We start from the raw sequence: 23,771 nt of genomic DNA, 5'->3' as shown, positions 1-23,771 counted from the left end.
AAATCTGTGACACACAGTGGAATGAATCAGAATGAAAATATGATATACACTCCTGAACAAAAACTTAAGACCGGGAGAAACAGTCCAGGTATTTGCATTTTGCGCTGGTGGATCATAACCAGGTTGTAAAAACTGCTTCAAAATGCCAAAAGAAGAAACAGGAGCAAGAGACAAAAAAACAGAGATTGGCAATTTACTGAAAACTGTATTTAAACTCAAACAGGCTGATCATCAGCTGATCAACAGTTTGAGCCCATAGCTCAAAAATACCCACAACAGAACTAAAAGAGTCTAAAAAGGACTCAGTAGTGAGAAGCCCCACTGTTCTTGTTGATAACTTCAAACACTCCTTTCTGCATACTTGATGCAACTGTTTCCAAGAGGCTGGTGGGAACGTTGCTCCATGTGGTGAAGATGGCTTCACAAAGGGCATCAACAGTCTGGAACTGACATCCGTTTCTGTAAACTTCCATTGCCATCCATCCCCAAACATTCTCAAGGGGATTTAGATCAGGGCAACACACAGGATGGTTCAGAAGTGCAATGTTATTGTCCTGGAAGAAGTCTTTCATCAGGAAGGTGGTGTGAGTTGCAGCTTTGTCCTGCTGAAGGACCCAGTCATTACCACACAGACGAGGACCATCAGTCAAGAGGGATTCCTGCTGCAATATGTCCAAATAGCCAGCCGCCATTTGATGCCCTTGCACAACCTGAAGCTCCATTTTCCCATTGAGGAAAAAAGCACACCATATCTCCTCCACTGTGCCAGGTAGAAAACATCTCCTGTGGGACATGTTTTCTTCTTGTAATGCCAGTATTGTTTTAAGCCATCAGGACCATCAAGGTTAAATTTTTTCTTGTCCAAGAATAAAACTTTCTTCCATCTTTCAATGTACCATGTTTGGTGCTTCCTTGCAAATTCCAAACGAGCAAGTTTGTGGTGTGGGAGGACACGTGGCTTTCAAATAAGTTTTTTGTTTTTTTAAGCCCTTCTCTCGCAGATGCCCTCTTATGGTTATTGGGCATCAGTAAGGGACTTAATTTGGGATGAGGATCGGCCTGTGTCTTCATGGACAGTAGGTCGGATCCTCCGGCTCAGTGCAGGTGAAGTCTACCACTTGATGTTTTTTGTCCCATAACTCTCAGGAACTTTTAAGAAATCTAAAATGACTGTCTTACTGCATCCTACTGTACCTTGGGAGCAATGGCACGTTGTGAGAACCCTTGCTTGTGCAGCTCAACAATCCTGCCACGTTCAAAAACAGAAACCCTTTTTGTTTTTACTATCAGGAGATCATGACAGTCTGATTGTCTGAACGATAATGCCATTAAAGCAATATTTTTGCACAGATTTGAACTTTTAAAGGCTATGCTCTTAAACTTGAGCATGAGCCTGTTAAGTTTAAATGCAGTTTTCAATAAATTGCCTACTCTCTATTTTTTGTCTCTTGCTCTTGTTTCTTCTTTTGGCATTGTGAAGAAGTTACAACCTGGTTACGATCCACCAGTGTGAAGTGTGAATACTTGTAATATTTTCCCTTAAGATTTTGTCAGGAGTGTTTTTATAGTAGTTAGGGATCTAACCAATAACCTTGTTTTGTAGAAGACATGCATAAATGCTTATAATATGCCTCTAGCTATATGTTACAGTCTCAGACTCTGCCCACATGCTAATGAATGTATATACTGATATTCTGTAATTTTCCTTTGCTGGATTTAAGCAGCTGAAACCTGTTATACACACACACACACACACACACACACACACACACACTCAAAGAGCTTATTAGTATTAGCTTATTACTAGTATTAGTATTAGTATTCGTATTAGCTTATTATTCAAACATAGGTATATACTGGGTATAGTAAATAATTAATAGTAAAAATGGAAAATAATTATGTTTGTAGGTGAAAGAAAGAAAGAAAGAAAGAAAGAAAGAAAGAAAGAAAGAAAGACTTGACCTATAAAAGGATTGCAGCGATGATGTAATGGTGCATGGAACAATATGCTTTGTTGTTCTTGCTGAGTTATTGTAAAGGTTAGAAAAACCTCCAAAGGTCTGAGGAGACACAAAAACTATTTATTGGTTAAAAAAACAAAAACAATTTGGTGTAAATGCATAAACATGAAATATATTCTGACATGAAATCTAATTTATTTATGAATTCAGTAGGAAAATCTCATTGTTGGCCATCAAATCACAAAGACAGTAATAGCAAACAGGATTACACACTTCTGACATACTGGAGTCTATCTTACACAAACACACACACAAACACACACAAACACACACACACACACACACACACACACACACACACACACATTTCTGTCTTTAATTCACATCTGATATAGAGTTTGGTAAATCAACAGGATGTTAAAGGGGTATGAGCATCCAATCTAGGCAACAATGTGTTGTAGACTGTGTCTGGTGTTTTTTCTAGTCCTTTAAAGGTGCATAATTAGAATGCTTTGAATTTATTCTGATTATTGGTTTTCCCTTATTTCTGGTCTTTATTATTTATGCAGAGTTTTTTCTGATGGACTGATGGATCCTACTTAGTACATTTAAATATACATTTATATTTACAGCATTTGGCAGATGCCCTTATTTAAAGCACCATAAATAAATGCTTTCTCTATCAGTGAATTATTACCTCTAAGGGTGTGCAAACTGTTGAGTTAAACCACAGACCAACTTAAACTATTTCTAGGACCAACCTGAGGTTTTCATTCATTCATTCATTCATCTTCTACCGCTTATCCGAACTACCTCGGGTCACGGGGAGCCTGTGCCTATCTCAGGCATCATCGGGCATCAAGACAGGATACACCCTGGGCGGAGTGCCAACCCATCGCAGGGCACACACACACTCTCATTCACTCACGCACTCACACACTACAGACAATTTTCCAGAGATGCCAATCAACCTACCATGCATGTCTTTGGACGGAGGAAACCGGAGTACCCGGAGGAAACCCCCGAGGCACAGGGTGAACAGGCAAACATGCAATGGAGGTGTGAGGCGAACGTGCTAACCACTAAGCCACCGTGCCCCCCTAACCAGAGGTTTTGTACAATATTATTTTAATTTCCCTATTTCAACTTTAATTCCTACATGCAATTAGCTCATAATTAATTTTAATGTATATATACATATACTGGTTTTATTATAACTTTTCATTGAAAGCTTGGAAGCAAGTAGCAGAGCCCATTGGTGCCACTGGTGAGCGTGTAGATGTAAGTCCAACAAATTTGCACTGTATTCACTCACAATGGACCACAATTTAGCAGTCAGTACACATCCACAGAGTGCAAGAGATACAAGCTATTCGTCACTTTCTATTGGAAATGCAGAGTAACACCCACACTCCATCAACTCCAACAGCCAAATCTGTCACCACAGGAAAGGTCATTTAATCCTAATTTCTAAACAAGCAGTGCTCTATGTTACAATACACAGTTTTTTGGTCAGTGAGACAATTCTCTAAGTACACTGAAACATCTAAACAAATATTATCATATTATTTTATGCATTCTAACATGACACCATTTACTAAAAAAGTGTTCAAGTAAGAACAAAAAATGAATTTCACACAATAATATGGTCAGGTTTCATCACCAGTATACAAACAAATGCATACTTTATTCATTAAAGATATAAATCTGTGGAACCTGCATAAAGTAATTAAATATAATATATTCAAGTTGTTAGATTTATGTTTAATAATTTGCATAATTCCTGAATGAATTGATTCTGTCTTGATTAAATTCATGTTAATTCATGTTAAATGAGCTGAATGGGAAAACTTATATAAGGCATGATGAAATATATATATATATAAAAAAAAAGGAAGCATACTGTAATTAAAATATACACTGAATATTTTGGTATAAATATATTTAAGTACTAAGTTTATAAAAACAGAATGTCTGTGTTTCCTCTTTGTGTTTGTGTTCATTCTGTATGCTTCTTTCTCCTGAAAAGATTTCTGACGGTGATTTTTTACGCAAGCCTAATCTCTAAGTCTAACACGAAACATAGCCGTGTGAGATTAAGACAAACAATAAACCATGCGCTGGCCTTGCAGGATGTGAGTGTGACACATCTGGGATAAAGAATAATAATAAACAGCCCTGTCACAGCAAGATCTCTCCCTAAGGTAAAGATATCATTCAAAGGTAAACTGCAGATAGTCTGACTAGGCTCAAGTGATAAAACGGTGTCGTCCTGTGTTTATGTAGAACACATGAAGGACATTAACACACACACACACACACACACACACACACACACACACACACACACACACACAGTGACTGAACAGTGTGTACAAAATCTGAGCACGTCTAATCTTTTGTGAGTTCTTTAATCTCCAGTCAATTAAATGTGCGGGCGCTGGCTGAGCCGCCGTCTCTTACGGTGACACCAAAATCAATCTTAGCTTCTGCTTATCACTTCTCTCACACTGCAGGAAATAATGAATAAAAATCTGTCTGACTTCGTTACTCGCTTAACACATTGCTCAACAGATGGCAGAAAAAACACAAATCTTTTAAGGTCTAATGGCATACAGTGTCTTTATATCACAGCACTGATAACTTCTCCATTTACATTTACAGCATTTGGCAGACGCCTTTATCCAGAGCGACTGTCTCATATACAACTGAGCAATCGAGGGCCGTGCTCAAGGTCCCAGCAATGGCAGTTTGGTGGACCAGGTATTCAAGCTCACAACCTTCTGGTTTGTAGTCCAAAAACTTGACCACTAAGCAGCCACATACCAAATTCTTATCGATCAGTAAGTGTTGATTCATTTTCTATAAATGCAGCTAGACAGTAATTCTGGCTGAAAGGTTTAGAGTGACACACTTACAGAGTAACTCTTTACACAGGAATTCATATGACAGATGTTCCACAGAAACAAACATGCATTAATACATGTATTAATATTTTTGGACTTCAGTGCCAGTGCTTTGTAGAATCAGCTATAAAGAAGCTTTAACCGTATGTTTTCCAATGTCTTCAGCATGGTTAGCTTTGAGCTTTCTCACTAATATCTTTTAATCACTTCAAGAGAAAGGGGAAAAAAGGATTGTTAAAAAAAGGACAAATGTTTATAGCTGCTATAACGTAAATGATAACTTGTTTCATGGACATTCCATAACATTAAATATAACTATAAACTATCAAAAAGTATGGCATACATTAATTAAAAAAAAAGGCAAACCGTTGTAAGTATAAGAGAAATAATTTTAAGAGTCACTTTAATTGGGGTTAAAGTAAGTAACTTCACAATGAGCCACATCATACCCGCTTGCATTGATTATTTTCCTATAACAGCACACCCCATCATGTTTTATTCCTTATGTAACATTTCTTTAAAGACAATCAACAAGAAAAAAATATTTTTCAATCATCACATACATTAACAACAATACAAATATCAACAGTACACAACGGACCGATTAAAAAGTATTGCTCAGACAACGGTTTGTTTACGTACAACAATAATTAACTCATCTATTCACGGACAGTAAAATGAATCCATAGATCGTACACTAATTAACAGATATAATGTAATGCACAACCTATTAACACCTAGACTAACGTCCAAATGTTTTCAGATAGACAGCAAAAATGCACTACGCATACTGTTGCTTTGCAACATTATTCTCGATGCTGTATTAAAGGATGCTGATACAAACTGGTCATCTTAATATCGTTATAAAAATAGGAATATGTTCTACATTTGGTAAAATAACAAGACAAGGAAAATCTGGGTTTATACTAAGTGCTGCAGCAATTTATGGTAAAAAAAAAAAAAAAATCCCTCAGAAATAACATTGCACTTGCTTGTCACCAAGAGCTGCAGCGTTCTCCTCGAATTTTGGGACGTTCCGGAGTTGTTGCTGTCATGTGATCTCGGCATAGGTAATGGGACTCTGAAAGTGAGACAAACAAAACAGGAATATTATTCACACATTTCTATCATTAGTAGTATTTTGCATCACAACTGATTTTTCTGAAAACAGATTTGACAGCACTGTAATTAATCCCTTAATTATTTATGGCATTTGGCTTATCAAGAGTGACTTACTTATTTTATGTATCAAGGGCCTTGTTCAGGGGCCCATCAGTGGCAGCTTGGTGAACCTGGGTTTCAAACTCCCAACCTTCCAATTGTTAGTCAAACCCCTTAATCACTAGGCTAGCACATTAAAACAGATTTAGAATCCAACTCAGTAGTCTTATGTCCAGATATAAATTATATCCGGAAACAGGCCTAAAGGCATTCAGGACCAATTTAAAAGTCTATTCACATAAACTACTTTGGATCAGCAGACACTATATTAATATTAAAGCAGCCTTCTGATTATGCACCACCGATAACTTTATCAGTGATGGAATGAAAAAAAGGAATTAATTAAACTAATGGTCTAATTTTTAAGCATTATCACAGTTTCTATGTCAAATACATAGTACAGAGTCACCCCACACTCCGAAATATGCCTTAACAATTTTCAAGATAAACGACATAGCCTTGACGTAACCCATTACAGAGAGAATGCTAGCCATGCACTGCAGGCACACACAGTTTGTCTTTGGCAGTAGGATAATCTTGATGGACTGTCTGCTGCTTCCCCTAAATGCCCTTTCACTCACTCTAATATGAATCCAGAATGAAGCTGAGGAAGTCACGTTGATCTATTCATCATATGACTGCAGAATAAGCTCTGCTTTCTCTACAAACCTAATGCACGATGCAGGACAAAGCCCTCAGAGTTATGAATATCCAGAGACCTCTGAGTTTTGAATTCCTGAAGGTTAAGTTAATGAGAGTAAATGAGGATTGCTCAATACTGATCTAGAAGATAGTCATGATCTGTTTTTTAACAGCCTTGTCCTATGCAGCAATCTTGAAGGACTTACATTCAACATTAACATCACATTAAAAATTATGAAGAATGTTTCTGTGTGAAATTTAAGGCGCGTTTATAGTCATAAAGGATGAATGAGATTTACATACATGTCTCACTGATATGAGCCAAGCCCTGCACATTCATCAGTAATGATTTAATCAAGATATTTGAGCTAAAATCATGGGAAAATGTAACTTTGAGTGGAGCTGAGTTACTGTAGAAGTCCAATCGAATCCTTAAATTAATAAAAAATGTCCATTATTCGTTTGCTTCTTTGTTTTTAGACCCAGAGCACACAGTGTTGCACACATGCATTTTATGTGCCCTTAGGTCTGTCATCTTATGTAGCCCTGTGTCTTTATGCACCCCCAGGATCTTAGAGGAACACTGTTTCATTTCACTATGTACTGCATCAGCTATATAGGATTAAAAATGACAATAAAATCTTCATGAGTTTTGACTCATGACTCTTATTGAAATTAACGGAATTATATCAGGGAGTATAGACAGTTATGGAAGTCAGGTTACTTCATGTGCAATTGTGTTTATTTTATATTTCATTGTTTGTGGTTATGGTTTATAATGTTCTACTTGTTATACTTATTATAAGCATCAATGACACTGATGATCATATTAAAGTACAAAAACAAGCATTAAATCTTGTCATTCATCACCTGTAAGTACAAGAAAATTTACGTGATTATTAACTAAATGCAATATTTAACGAATAATAAACGTATCTAAACAAAGCTAACATTTATTTTTAATATATCAGTGGCATTTTTAGCTCATTTTATAAAACTGAATGTTAACCCAGAAGCAACTTGGTAGACCTGGGATTCAAACTTGCAAACTTCCAATCAGTGAGCTAACACCTTACCCACTAGGCTACCATATCACCCCAGATTAGATTAGATTAGATTAGATTAACATTTTCAAAGAGAACATCATTATGTGCTACAGTACATAACATCACAGCTGTAGTATGTTAATCTCTTAGGGAAATAGACAGAGCATTTAAAAAAGAACACCACTTTTAGTAGTTTATCAAAATAAGCTAGATACGCACATTTCTACCTTATTTCTACATTTTTACCTCTTTCACAAGTAAACACACTGGATTGAAATAAATCGAAAGGGAAATGTACATATATACATAAAGTATATTTTTTCTGTCAAAATGTATAGCACTTTTCACTAACAGCAGCATGGGCAGTATTTCTGGCAGAGGCTTCATGTAAACAGCTGGTTATTTTCCTGTGAGAAATTGATTTAGTGTATTTGAAAGCGTCTGCACATTAGTAGTCACCATCAGAGAAGTTATAATCTTAAGTTTTCTGACACACAGCTCGGGGTAACATGTCAAGCGGGTGAATTTTTACCTTATTAACTACTGTATAAAAGAGAACAAAACAGGCTGGACAGATAATAACTGTTTATAACTACATGATAATAGGACATGTTTCATGGATGTTCCACACCATTAAATGTAATTATAAAAAGTATGATGTGCCAGTTCTTAATAAATAAATAATTTAAGTTATTTTAGAATAAGAATTAGCTTCAAAATATGTTGTTAAAAATAAGCAACTATGTATATCACTATGTTGCCAAATGGTACACATTTCATTTTAGATCTTATCTTGTTTTATGGATTTTATATGTATTATGGATATATTTCTGCTGAATGATATAAACCTGCTCAGATTATGTTCAGAACGGTGAAGATTTAGTACATAAAGGCTAATTACTGCACTTCAGTACAAATAATTATAATGTCTTTCCAAACTGTAACAATAAAGATAGAAAAATGCCTCGTAGCAGGTTGTAATTAACTCTCTTCCACAAGAACAACTTAGAATTGCATTTGTATTGTAATTTCTATAATTTTGTCCATGTAGAAGGGAACTTGGTGGGACAGCTCAGACAAACACGCTCCTGACTCAAGCAAGTAGAACAGATTATGTATAAAAATGACCCCAAATGACTGTAATAAGCCATTTATGTAATAATCACATGTTTGTGTTTCATGAAACTGGGCATCTGCATAGCTGCTCTAAAGGTCTTGGGCTAGTCTAGAGAAAAAAAAAAGAATTTGAATAGGAAAATAAGTCCAACAGTCTCCCATAGGTCCAAAAAAAAATCTGATGCAAACAGAAAAGGTACGAATTCAGTCAAAACATCTAAACTGCTTCGGATTCAAGAAACGTTCAGGGAGTCTCAACAAAAAGACTGTTATATGTAAAACACCAGCATAAAATATTCTGACAGCACCATAAACATTGCTACACACCTACTAAGCTAGCATGGAGTCACGTTAACCAGAGGGGAGCCTGCAGCTACAGGCATCGGTTAATGCTACTTTTAGCAGGTTCCTTTGCAGTTTCTATTTCTACTGTGCTAGAGAAACTGTGAAAATAGCATTTCAGACATATTATGGCTGAATTAGCAGCATTTTAATTAAATTTGCATTCAATTTACATATACATTTTGAACTCAAACTCCCAAGATTCATTGCATCCTACAAACATTGCCACGCCACACACTGTTTCCCAGATTTTCTTACTTCCTTGTTTACACTCACTTGTTTACTGATCACCTGAACCTGTTCTCATGCTGTTTGTTGATCAGCTCACCTGTGACTGTTATTTTGACATTGATTCTGTCTGTCAATTTGGATCTTTTGCCATTGTGCTATCAAAACTTTCTTACTTGCAACTACATCTTTCTGTCTACAGTATATTCTCACATTCTCATTAGTACAGTAAATAGAAGTATTTAAAAATTACAATTTTACAATTTTTGCATTGTACTATATACTACATATAACTCTCAGTACGGGTCCCAAGCCCAGACAACACAGCGTCGCTGTCGGGCGGAATCCTCGTATCTCCAAAAGCATTATTTTTCAGGAAATTAAAAAAACGCCGTATTTTTAAACAAGTTATTAAACATTGTATTGTTAAAGTTGTTATTATACCTTATATTGCTATCATACTGTTGTGTACCAACATTAACACAACATTTTCCCAAAGTCACGTTTTATCGGAGATACAAGCTTTATGACTTGGGAGCAGGGAGATACGAGATTATGCTGTCATTGATAAGAACGGTACGGACACAAACGACGCTGCTGCCAGCAGTGTTCAATAAAGTCTGCGGTCACGTTGAGCCTTTTGACAAGAGACAAGGCTTCAATAGTTAACCAAAGCTAATGACTGTAGTTACATACATCTTCCTAAACTCTATTTTAAAGGTTTAAGACTTTATACATTAGGGTATTTATTTACAAGCTTACAAGCTTTATTTTCAAGACTTTAGATTGGTTAATAACTTGTAAAAATAACAGACTCACGTGGGGACTGTTAGTGAAAAAATATGAAATTGACAAAATTTGGACATAGGAGGTTTCCGGCCGAAAGCGACAATAGGAAATTTGTCGATAATAGGAAGCGTCACAAAAGGCATCCAATGAAAATCCTGCACCAAATCAAATATGTGGAAACAACAAAACAACAAAAAGAACAACAACTATATAGTACATAGAGATACATTTACTCTCATACCTACATACCCTACCATACTGATGATAATACAGTAAGAAATCTGATTAATACTTGAATAATCATGGTGTCTTTACATTACAGCTCAATTTGAAATGGTTCTGAAAGAACATGGTGCCATTTTTCATCAAAATGAGCTAGAATACAGCTCTGAGTATTATAGAGTAAACCAGTGGTCCATCACTTCTTTACCTGTGAGACAATGTACTTCTCCATCCTGGGTTCTCCAAGCATAGGAGTGCTGGATACATTTTCCTCAGGAGGTATCTCATTCAGCAAAGATTTTCCTTTGAAGTTCTTCACCACACAAACCACCTTCAACAAAAGCAACAAGAAAAAACACAGAGAAAACAAGCATTTTAAACCTCCAGAAAGACTCGGTCACTGAGTGGACTGGTTTGGTCCTTTTGGCAAAGGTCATTAATAATGGTTTACATAACTGTGCAGGGTGATCTTGCATGAATAGTTGCCCTAAATGAAGCACTGTGTGTCCCACAGCATAATCATCCATTAACCAGACAAAAAACAACATTTTCAGTGAGGCAGGATAAAATAAATAGTAGAGGATGACTTTAAATGGAGCACAGCACAAAGCCCTATGGTCAACTTCACAGCAATATTTGAAGAATATCCTCTTCAATGCACGTGTTAAAATCTTCTAGCTATTTCTGTAAACAATCAATGTTCGTCACTGTAGTCATCTACTTGTCATTTGAAAATGAACACGAAATCAAGGAACCAAAGTAAAAAAATAAATAAATAAAAGGACTCATTTAAAGCATCCGGTGATCCAGTATACAGTAATGTGATTTAAAACTGTTTCAGTATGATTCAGAGTGATTGACTGATGCATAAACAGTACATTTTACTTACAGTAAATATAGTTAACTGTCAACTGCAACTTACAGTCTGCATACAAATCCAGAAAAAGTTTAAAGCAAATAGAACCATGTGTTGAAAAAATACTGTACGAGTCAATAAACGTATAAAAACCTAGCAGTGGTTCAGCAAATCAATGAACTAACTCGGCTTCTGTAACAGGTTATCCGGAACAGTTTATCTTATCACATGCATTTAGGTACAGTACTGTAAATTATTTAGCTGAAGGCAACTCATTGGGATAGAAACTGGGGAAAGACTTTAGGTCATGAAGAAGATCACTAATGATTAAATATTTAAAGGTGACTCTTATCAAGATTCATTTAGTTTAGTTGTTTAGTCGAATTTCTTTTAGTCGATTTAGTCGAATATCTTATCATAAACTGATACCATGTGATATAAGGATACTGTAACAGTTGGGTTTCTTCCCAATTCCCCAAACTATCATCTCCACATGGAAAAACAGGTCACAGTCTTGAGTAAACACTTAATTTTCACCCAAAACCATGGCATTGTTATTTTCTCTCAGCATGAATCAACCAAGCAACAGCTCCCACACTACACACACACTACTGAACACTTTACACATCGACCTTTGATTGTTTTGGCACCATGGTGCTTTCTCAGAGCTGAGAACAACACGGTCAAAGCCATGAGTCTGACTTTTCCTTTTCAAAGCTGTCCTATATTTAAGCAAGATGTCTTTTTTTATAGAACACATCAAAAACTAATTGCAGCATTTCATTTTTATTTGGTGTCCTATACATTCACCTATAGATACTTGACCTAGTTCTCTTCTCACAATAAAGGGGGATGCTCCTTGCTAACTGCATGCTCTATATGGGTGAGGAGGAGCAGCCACTAGGCATATACTGATCATTAACATTTATATTGACTCACTCGGCAGAATGACAAAAAGTGCCAAAGGCAAAAGATACAAAAAGATGTTGTAAAGGCTGTGTGTTATTTCTAGTAGACTCTGAAAGGTATCTGAAGGAAAAGGGAAGTATGTTTAATCATATAGCAGATATTTTTATCAAAAGCAACTTCAGACTGAATCTAATCTAAGCACACAGTAGTGTTAAGTGCCTTGCTCCAGGGCTCAGCAGTGGTTCTCTGGCAGACCTGGGATTTGAACTCATGCTGTAATCTTCCAATAACCAGCTCAGAATGTGAGCTACCACATCCCTGTTAAGTTCTGTTTCATCAGCAGAGCAGCGGTAAACCAAGTCCAGAGGCCAGTAATTTAGAATATAATAAGAGAGATGTAGCCCAAGAACTTAGCCCAAGGGAAGCCCTGGGATTTGGCTCACTGGTGATGAAACTGAACCTCTCCAAGCCACATGGTAAGAAGATCCCACAGATATTATAAAAAAAAGTCGCGGTCAGCTGAAATCAGCAAAAATTCTTGAAAAAAGTTAGAGTGAAAGGAGAAGAAACATGAAGAATGAGAGCAGTGGTACTTTCCTTTGCTTTGTATAGAGCTTCAGTTTACAGTATAATGAGGTTTTTATTGTTATAATGGATACTTTAAAGCACAAGCAGCATTATGGTGCATTATTCGTACTGTACGTTAATGTTTCTAGTCCATCTAAGACTGCCAATAACATTCATGCTGCCTGACTGCCACTGTATCAGTCTTTAGCATACAGCTTGTGTGTCCACAAGATGGTGCCATGTCAGCATTTTGGGCTGAACCTGACCGGGTTAAAAGGGCGGTTCGGTCACCAGATGCTGGTGTTGTAGTCACCACCGCTCAAGCTGGATCCAGCAGTGAGTCCAATTAAGCTTTTTTTTTGTACCTTTAATGGATGTTATTTGGATTGCTCCTTGTCTGACCTCTCCCATCGGATACACTCACCAAGGTTGGCCCTTCCGAGAGCATTAAACTCTCTAAAGGATCACTAAAGTACACTTGCCTTTCAGTAGGACATGATTTCAATCCAAATATTCCTAAATGCTTACTAGACCCAAGACCTCCTAGAAAGATTATATCTTATAAAACGAATCAAGGATGTACAGGGATATACTGTATGGCAGACATGACATGAAAGAACGGGATGTGGTAGCCTAGTGGTTAGTGAGTTCGATTCCTGCTTCCACTGCTGGGCCCCTGACCAAGGCCCTTAACCCTCAGTTATATAAAAATGAGATAAAATGTAAGTTGCTCCGGATAAAGGTGTCTGCTAAATAATGTAAAGAAAAAATACTTTTCTAATGGCTTCAGAGTCTGATAGATTTTGTTACAAGAATTGAACACTTTCAAAGAAAGAAGCAATTTACCTGACAAGGCAGCTAAAGCACAAAACCTTTCCCACAGCCTGTAAGAAAGCATGTGCTATGTGTTTCATACAAGTCTCCTGAATATTTTTTCAAGACAGGATTCTGGGAACTTTATTTTATTTTTTTTAAGTTCATGCTGTCATAGTGATCAGAAGTTTAACTTACTTCCTGAAACTTGTGCACAGAAGAATATACTGCACACCATATTCAGACTTTTATACAGTCAGATTACACCATCAATATTCTGGGAGTCTTGGATTACAAAAGAATACAGACATAATGCATAGCATGTCTGAGGCTGAGACTAAACCAGTGTTAATTATACATTTTCTTCTTCCATTTCTCATCCTTCTGTAGTTACATCATGCCAGAAGAAATTCCCTGTTTATAATTGACTCATAATGATTTTCGGATTTAAACAGATTTCTTTCCTTTTGCCCAAAGTGAGAAGGCAATAAAAACCCAGTGGCCCATGGAAATAGGGCTGGGCACAAATCTGTCTTTCACCTGTGACTGAATAATGAAGGAAAGGAATTTTATACTGCAGTGTATTTTTCTGTGTTTACAAATGATGCTTTATTAAAGGCCTATTAAAGGCTTCATAAAAAGGCCTCAATTGTTTTTCCACCCAGCATGCCGTTACTGTGAATGGGTCTAAAAACTGAAAAATAATACATGCATGTTTATTAAAACCACAGTTAAAGTCACAATTATACCCAATTATACACAATCCCTAAAGTTGTCATGAGTCCTATCTGACTGCTATAAGAGCAACATAATAGTGACGATTGATCTTTTGTAAGAAATTATTATCTGTAACTGATTAAGTCAAAAATCCTTTCTGGTACTGAAATAGACTAATTACCTTATGGAAAGAACTAAACTAAATGCAAAAAAATGCAAATGAATAAATTTAACCATAGTGAAAGTGGAACTTTCCAATGGTACCTATCTTACCATGAAGATAGCGATGGCCGCTCCAATGATGAAGCCGGCGATCACGTCGCTCCAGTGATTCCGATATTCCACTACACGGTTTATTCCGGTCAGTAAAGCCAGGCACATGAGGCCCAGGGAGACAACAGGCTTGGCCAGACGTGTGCCTTTGGACTTCACTGAGCATGTGATGTACATCTGCGCACACAGACACACAATCTGCTATAATCAGCCTTCATTCTCACTGTTTGAAAAAAAGAGCTCAATTACAATAAACAGTGTTAATGAATAACACACAAAGTGCAGAGGTCAAAGAAAAGCCACAGTGGATAAACAGCTAATTAACGTAATTTCTTATTAAAAATAACCATATAATTAAATGCTAAAGTATAAAAACTTTTGAATTTCAGAGTTTTGCAGAATAAATTTTTACAACCCCTTCTGACCACTTGTCTCATGTATAAGTTCAGGATTGCTCAGTAAGGCAACTTTTAATGATCAGAGCACTTAAGACATGATGACTACTTTCGTAGTGCAAAAATATTTCAGCTCTGATCTTCTTCCTAATTTGTCATCTTCACAACTGTAAAGGAAGCAGCAAAAAATATATTTTTTAATATTGAATCAAACTTTTTTTTTAAAAATCGCTGGATCGAGTCACTTTCATGTCTGCTCTCGAAAATTAAGCACAGGGCTGAAATGTAAGAATGTGTAAAATCTTCTGACAGCATTTTTACACTGTATTTGCTGAGGTATTATAAATAAACCACCCAAAATGATGCCATTAAATGATAAATAATTGAGCTATAGATAGATAGATAGATAGATAGACAGACAGACAGACAGACAGACAGACAGACAGATAGATAGATAGATAGATAGATAGATAGATAGATAGATAGATAGATAGATAGATAGATAGATAGATAGATAGATAGATAGATAGATAGATAGATAGATAGATAGATAGATAGATAGATAGAGAACTTTGTATTGATTTACAGTGACTCCTCAGTCTAAGGGTCACCTGGACCCAAACCATGTCACTGTCATAGGGCTGAAGTTATTGATGCTATTGATTCAAATGGGTACGTTACAGTATAGTACAAATGTATTAGTTCATTGGAACATTCTTTATGATTTAGTATGAATTAATATTTAAATAAAGTACATCACATAACCATTAACAGACAGAAAACCATTTAGTTCAAACTCAGAGAGGACAAGTTTTATATTTTTACATCACAGGAATGTTCCCTTTCTGTATTTGTATTGGGTTTTTACAGTGCTGGCTCAGTAGTAAAGGCTCTGGGTTTATCTGAGGATAAGCATTTTAAGCCCCAGCAGTGCTGAGCTGCCCCTGTTGGGGCCTTGAGCAAGGCCCTTAACCCTCTCTGCAAGGCCATTAACCCTCTCTGGTGCTGTATCTTGGCTGAGCCTTTCCTCTGACCCCAGCCCCCAATATTGGGATATGTGAAGAAAGAATTTCACTGTGCTGTTATGTATATGGGAAATATAAAGGCTTCTTCTATAGGCTTCTATTTTGTATTTATTACAATCTAAATATTAAAAGCAGCATTGTGTTTAACATATTCATCAGTATGCATTCATCCTTCGCCTACAGCTGCAGAAACTCTCATGAGACTTTGTACAACAGACACTGCATTAGTTGGATGGAACTGGTTACGTCATTGGTAGCGTCCTGTCTGTTGCTCATACTGTTTCATCTCAGCCTTGAAGAAAGGATGAAAAGGGCACTAGAGCAGGAAGTGCTCTATATCTCCATCTCCATCCACACACACACACACACACACACAGAGCCTGGAGCAAAAGAAACACTGAACCAAGGCATAAGCTCCTTTCCTCACTTTATCTCTTTAACAGGTAATAGAGAGAGCAGGTAAGAGAGCAGATAATTCAGCAAAGTTGAGAGGATTTAAGGCTCAGTCTTTTCATCAATCTTTTCAGCCTACTGTCATTTCTTTACTTAAACCCAACAGCAGTCTGTCGTTTGATATCATGGACATTATTAACATGATTACTGTTATAGGAGCTATAGATTTTATCTCCTAAAAGCTTAACATGCTCTGTCTGTCTGACCTCCTTCTCTATGGGTATTTTTTTCTTTGAAACATTTCCAGATTCGTTTTTAATATTTGATTCAATTTTAAGTATGATCACTGGAATATTTATGAGCCTTACATAAGGCTGGGCCATACGATCATGTAATATCGATATAGTGATTAATGATTAAACTGGGTCGCAATATGCTGTTTGTTATTGTGGATGCTTTTTTATTACATTATTGTTTTATTGTAGATACTTTTTTATTCAATATTGTATATTATCAACAAACTGACTAGAAGGAGCTGATGTAAAAAAAACGTACTCTGGCAGTTCCCAGAATATCAAAGTCTACTAAAGGTGGCAGAGCTTTATTGCATATAGCTTCTAAACTTTGGAATAGCTTTCCTGACAGTGTTCAGGAGTCACACGCACTCTCGCAGTTTAAGTGTAGTTCAGAGTTATATCTCTTCAGCCAGGCATACACATAATACATCCCATAACCTTGTGCTCCAGTAGATCTGATCAAATGCACATTATAATCTACTGCTTGCTATTATTATGAACAACAGATGCACTAATTCTTCTCCACTTGCTTCTCTTTTCTTTTCTACCTTTCCCGAGGCATCTAGAGATTACGCCAGCTCCAGTTGTGTTCGGTGTCATGAAGATTACAGCCCTTCATTGAGACTTTGTCTTGCTTTTGAGACTGTCAGACTGTATATGACTGTAGAAAGGACAATATTCCTCAGTCACCTCAGGCTTGTACATTGGGGATAAAAACAAACACGTAAATAAATGTAAAGTCTAATATTAATCTTGAACTTTTGTCTAATATTAATCTTGACCTTTTTGTACTATATTTCTTCTGTTCTGTAAAGCCGCTTTGGGACTAAGTCCATTGTTAAAATTGCTATACAAATAAAATTGAATTGAATTGAATATCATGTACTGTAGAAATGGCATTAAAAATCATGATAGCCTTACACATGTTCTTAACAGTGGTGATATGAAGTCTTTTGTGTAATGTGAAGTGTTAGAAATGTATTACATTTTATTCTGATTATTTGCTAAAAAAAAGATCTCGGAGGCTGTACAGTAAGAAGAGCTTCTCTGACATGCAGTTAAACTAGCCCAAATAATGCAAATCAGCCATTAACTGTCTGTCTGCTAATCATGCTCCACTGAGAAGCAGACATGGGGCAGCATGATGACTAAGTGAAATGAAATTAGGGCATAGAAGCCTTTATTACCACCACGTATACATTACAGCACAGTGGAATTCTTTTCTTCGCAAATCCCAACTGGGGATGCTGGGGTCGGAGTGCAGGGGCAGCTATGATACAGTGCCCCTGGAGCAGGGAGGGTTAAGGGCCATGCTTAATTGCCCAACAGTGGCAGCTTGGCAAATCCACAGCCCAGAGCCTTAACCACTTGGGCCACCACTGCCCCTGCACTGTATAACTTGAGCTAATAGGCAGTGAGCTTGATGTGTCACTTGTGTTGGTCACTCGTATAAGTGCATTAGTATTTCGATAGAAATATTTTCCTAGAGAAAAGTCACCACTGCATATTTCTTTGTGTAGTTTTGTCATTAGTAGTGCATGTTTAAGCCTAGTTTAGAAGTTTAGATTGCATGTCCTCTGTTTATGGATATTCTGCTGAGTTTATGCACTTGTGTAACATGGGACAGGCTCCTACAATTACAGTACCATCAAGAAACCTAGATAAAATAAAGTTTTGTCAAATGTATTTATTTATTTACATAAAAAATAATATCATAAAATAAAAATAAATAGAAAAATGTCATGTCACTTAAGTAGTTTTCAGACCACATTTGTATTCACTGCATTATGATCTTCTATTCAGCCTGTAGCTACACCTCAAAGCTAGTAGAAATAAAGGGAAGAAATATATTTGCATAATCCTTTAAAGCAAAGAGAAGCATACAGTAGTGGCTCTGCTCTTTAAATGTACTTCAGCAAAGCCACATTATTTCCTTTTCCTTATTACTTATTCCCTCTTATTTCCTCCGATTCTGCCGAACTGAAGATGTTGAGGTTCTCTTTGGGTGTGACAAGATTGGACAGGATTAGGAACGAGTACATCAGAGGGACAGCCCATGTTGGACGTTTGGGGGACAAAGTTAGGGAGGCGAGATTAAGATGGTTTGGACATGTTCAGAGGAGGGAGAGTGAGTATATTGGTAGGAGAATGTTGGACATGGAGCTGCCAGGCAGGAGGCAAAGAGGAAGGCCAAAGAGGAGGTATATGGATGTAATTAATGAGGATTTGAAGCTAGTGGGTGCAAGTGTTGAGGATGCAGAAGATAGGGTTAGGTGGAGAGAGATGATTCGCTGTGGCGACCCCTGAAGGGAAAAGCCGAAAGAAGAAGAAGATTTCCTCCGATTCTGCATATCAACTTGGTAAAAATCTATGTTTCTTTAATGAACTCTGATTTGAATCCGTTCAGTTTGTTGGCTAACTTTGAAGTTTCAGGGCTCAAATGTGTACTGACCGAGAAGAAATATTGATTTTCAGAATCAGGGCAATACTGAGTCAGCATTTGTTATGTTATAGGCTGCAGAGGTAAAAAAAAAAAAAAAACAGTTTTAGGAGGATTATACATTTCACAGAAGATGATATTGGTTATTAATAAAAGCCCCTTGATTGGTCACTAACATAAGACCGAATGCACTGATGCCCTACAGACACTCTACAGACTGGACTATAAACCAGTATAACCAGAGCTAACATTTTACCTAACCTGTAAATTTGACAAAATCTTCTTCTTAGTGGTGTAAAAGTTTATTATATGTCCTAGTTTCTTGCTTAGTGATTCTATTCTTCTAAGAGCAACATGAATAGGTTTCAGCTTCAGAAGCTTGCCTTTCTGCATTAAGGCTGCAGGAGAAACACCTGCAGTGATGTGATGATGTGCTGCAAACCAAAATGCAATTCAGCTCACACAATTCCCTCATGCACACAGGTTTAGCATGCATGAGGAACAGCACTGAGCTCCCAAAGCATTCTGTAAATCTTTTTGTTGCTGAGTTCTCCTTCTCCACTTTCACACAAGTTCAAGTCATTTATAGTTTACAGGATTCTAGGCTTTTTCCAGTAGTACTACTGTATAATACTAAATGTATTCTGTTAGCTGGTGGTTCACAGACAACCGAGGTCCTGCTGAAGCAACTATAACAAAACAAAAAGAAACGGTAGTTTATAATGAACCTTGCACATACTAATAGGTACAGTAGGTGTGGGTTTTTATTTCCATATCGATTCTATGCTGCTTGGTGCAATGTTCAAATCTAAACTGTATGGAGATTATGTACATGTTCTTCATGAGTCTCTCTGAGTTTTTGTTGGGTGCTCTGCTTCTCTTCCACCTCACAAAAACATGCCAAGTGGTTGATAAGATAAATTACTCCTACATGTTTGTGCGTGTGCTTGTGGTGTCCTGCGATGGACTGGTATCCACTCCACAGTGTATTGCTTCATGCCTAGTGTTCCTGGGATTGGCTCCAGATCCGGGTCTCTGATCAGCATAAAGCGGTTACTAAAAAGAATGACTGAATAAACTAGGCTAAAATTTTAGGCCTCGTGTGTGCTGACAGTGGCACAATCGATTTTTAAAAGTAGCACAATATTGAGCTTAGCTTTGGGTTTTTTTATACACTGCAGTGTGAGATGGAAAAGACACTTTAATCTCCTGTTTCAGGAGGATTATCATTCTTTGGAGGAAATAAAACACCATTGAATTCCTTAGGCTTTAGTCAGTAACAAAAAAAGAAAACGCATTGCTTCTCTATTGATCACTGGTTAGTATAAGTATTAGTATTATATATTAGTATTAGTATTTTACTATGAAACATTACACTTAGAGACACGTGTTAATAAAATAGTATCTGTATCACATATCTAAGAGAAGCTAGATCAGAGCTGACCCTACATCCGTTCTTTCCGTACAGTCTTGCACAGAAGGGATGGATTCTGCTTCTAAGCCCATGTCTTGACTTACTTATTAGCGCTCAACTCCTAAATTCAGGAAAATGTGTTTTGTTAAAAACTAAACTGAGCTGTACTCACAGCGATGTAAAGTGCAGCGTAGACACTGAGAGCAGCCTCTTTGGAAGGAAACGATTTGCGAGCATGCAGGATGTCATCACCGTTTCCCGTGCATGCTTCCTGTTGGCTGATGAAGCGGACGCCCTGCTGGCAGCCCAGTGCCGTGTAGTTGGGTTTACACACAGTCAGGAAGTAAGGGGACAGATTCCCTGTCACCACCTGACCTGCGTTCACAAAGATATCTGTGGCGAAGAGGCCAAACGCATACACACCTTTTGCAAGGGGGAAAAAATGACAAATAAGATTATACTGAATACACGACAACAACAACAACAGTGATTTTTTTCACTTCACAAACAAGTAAAATGTCTGTAAAAAAAATGAATAGCCATTTGTTAATATGGATTTAAAACAATATATGTGTGTATATAAATTTAAGATTCTAATAATTAAACTAGTAACTAATTATGAGTTATTCTATGAGTTACTCTGTTATTAATTATAAAAGATTAATAAGAATTATTCAAGAAAATAGATTAGGGTTTTCAAAATTTTACAGTCAGTTATTTTTTGAAAAGCATTTAATTTTGGGAGACATTATCCAAAGCAACTAGTATTTTTTAATCTCATTTTACACCACTGAGGAATTGAGGGTTAAGGGCCTTGCTCAGGGGCCCAGCAGTGGCAGCTTGGTAGACCTGGGATTCAAACTCAAAACCTTCCAATTGGTAGCACAACATCTTAATAACTAACTCTAGTAGTAGACTACTTACCCTGCATGCATAATTTATTAGACTTGAGACTTGAACCAGAACTAAATGTTAAGGACTTAAATATGTCATCTGACAAATTAAAAAAACTCTTCTCCTAACAACAGCGCATATTATTTTTGCACTGATTATGAAGTCCCACAACACGCAGTCCATTACAGTCCAATATTGCATGGTGTGTAATACAGGGAAAAAAGGAGGAATGCAAGGCTTGGTCACATTGCAGCTCAGAGCTAGTGGCTATAGTGTGGGATCAGATTTGATTAAATTGAGCATTAGCAAGCCACAGATCTGACAACGTTCTCCTGAGGCAACTCTAGTGTCTCTATTCATTCAGCTCTAAAGAAATCTTTTTTTAACCAATGTGGTATTGGAAAAAAAGTGAAGAAGAAGAAGAAGAAGAAGAAGAAGAAGAAGAAGAAGAAGAAGAAGAAGAAGAAGAGAAAAAAGAAGAAATGCTGCCATAAGAATTTTTATAAGAATGGAAGTCACCATTAGAATAATCTAATACTGTGTACTAACTCTCAGGGTGATAATCACTGGAAACACTTTAGACTTTCTAAAGTCTAAACATGGCAAGTCTAAACTACTTTAAACATGGCAAGCTCTTTTTTATCTTCTAGGCTTCTTGAGAGTGTGGTGGCATGTGGTAGACTAGTAGTTAAGGTTCTGGGCTACCAATCGGAAGGTTGTGAGTTCGATCCCAGGTCTATCAAGCTGCCACTGTTGGGCCCCTGAGCAAGGCCCTTAACCATCAATTGCTCAGCTGTATAAAAAAAAAGAGATAATGTAAGTCGCTCTGGATAAGGGCGTCTGCCAAATGCTGTAAATGAATAAGAAAACGCTGGTGGTGGAGAAATTGAAACACTATTGTCTATGTTGCTATAGGAAAAGTTTAAATGATTATTTAATCTCATTCAGTAATAACATTATTAATAAGATTACCTCTTTATAAGGAAGGATGTCTATGCAATTATTTTTTTAAGACCGGACAGAGGGACTGATCCATAGCAAAGGCTTCAAGTGCAAAAAAAACAGAACCACACAGTGCTGATACACACTAGAACACTTCAGGAAAATAATAATAAGGGTTATCTGAGGGCTCTTAGATACCTAAATGGGCTTTACCTAAATTACTTTAATCATGTTCTAATATGAAAACATTCTCTTGCACTCTTCCAAAGAACTCTGTCTACTGTGCACACACTTTAAATCAGTAATGATATATGTGTAATTTTGTTCTCTACTACACTGACAACACTTTAACACACTGACACTTTAATTGTATTGATTTATTACAGTACTACACATACAGTAACAGGTTACTTTTAAAAGCATTACTTTAATGTATTGCTTGTAAAAGCATTATCACATTGAGATTTACCACATTAACTTTTGGATTCTGTTTTGGCTTTGTAAATTATTGTTCCTGCACATGGATCCTCAACAACCTCCTGAGTCCTGTTTTTTTACGCCAACATTTTTCCCACAGAAGGACAAACTGAAGGACCTGTATTTTCTAAGAGCATACATTTAGTGCACTTTATTCAAATTATGTTCGCTATGTTTCTGTAACCACTGATGTTTTTAACCATGACTGCACCAAAAAAAATAGCACGTCCATTTTTTATAAGAATGATTTCGGGCTAAAACCACGAAGACGTACATAGCTTCATGTCACACAATAACAGGTCTGCCATCACTCATATGAAGTCTAGCCTTTTCCTAAGAGTGTGAAATAAAAAGATTGGCTATTCACCTGCCGCCTGTATTTCAGCTCTGAGAGACCAAGGGCACAGTCAGTTAATAAGGAGACCTACCAAGAAAGCGGAATGTCCTGCGCACAAGGGGGTTAAGGTAACAGCAGTCGCCCATCACTATGATCTTCTCCCTGTTGTCCAGATCTTCTGAGATGTACTGCAGCAGGAAGAGCACAGACTCGGTTCCTGTGATCTGAGAAATCAACAAAGAACAAAACAAAACCTGAGCCAGAGCATTTTAACATGTGGTACGGGATGAGTCATACACTTCTGATCTGGATTTGCTCTTCCTTTGGTACAAGGGGTGAGAACATGCCTAGAGTATATCTGAGAATATCTGAGAAACTGTCATTCTGAACATGAGAACGTGGCAGCGAGCATTCATTGGGCACAATGGAGATGATTAGGGCTCTGATGAAGCCAGCTCTCATTCAGGACTTGGCTTTACATTTCCTAATTCAGAAAAGCTAATGAGGCTTTCACAGGTTGTGCTGTATAATGAAGCTAAGGTCTTTAAAC

At 37.0% G+C, this 23,771-nt stretch overlaps 1 protein-coding gene across 2 annotated transcripts in view; it reads right to left on the bottom strand.

Annotated features, from left to right (window-relative positions):
- Positions 1 to 5,231: 5,231 nt before the first annotated feature.
- The window catches only part of plppr5a (phospholipid phosphatase related 5a), a 28,054-nt gene continuing 9,514 nt past the window's right edge, over positions 5,232 to 23,771 (bottom strand). Inside the window, exons 2-6 of one of the 2 annotated variants that reach the window (XM_060888217.1) lie at positions 23,313 to 23,445; positions 20,744 to 20,994; positions 14,609 to 14,806; positions 10,682 to 10,804; positions 5,232 to 5,948 (exon numbers count right to left, since the gene is read on the bottom strand). In XM_060888217.1, the coding sequence (XP_060744200.1) occupies positions 5,919 to 5,948; positions 10,682 to 10,804; positions 14,609 to 14,806; positions 20,744 to 20,994; positions 23,313 to 23,445 (735 nt within the window). In that variant the 3' untranslated portion in view covers positions 5,232 to 5,918. The remainder of the gene's footprint in view (positions 5,949 to 10,681; positions 10,805 to 14,608; positions 14,807 to 20,743; positions 20,995 to 23,312; positions 23,446 to 23,771) is intronic. The other variant, XM_060888218.1, reaches the window with a different exon arrangement.

The sequence above is a fragment of the Tachysurus vachellii genome, chromosome 15 (genome assembly GCF_030014155.1).
Source record: "Tachysurus vachellii isolate PV-2020 chromosome 15, HZAU_Pvac_v1, whole genome shotgun sequence".
Classification (NCBI taxonomy): domain Eukaryota; kingdom Metazoa; phylum Chordata; class Actinopteri; order Siluriformes; family Bagridae; genus Tachysurus; species Tachysurus vachellii.
The sequence above is the reverse complement of the archived record's forward strand: the minus strand, read 5'-3'. Positions and strand labels throughout refer to the sequence as shown.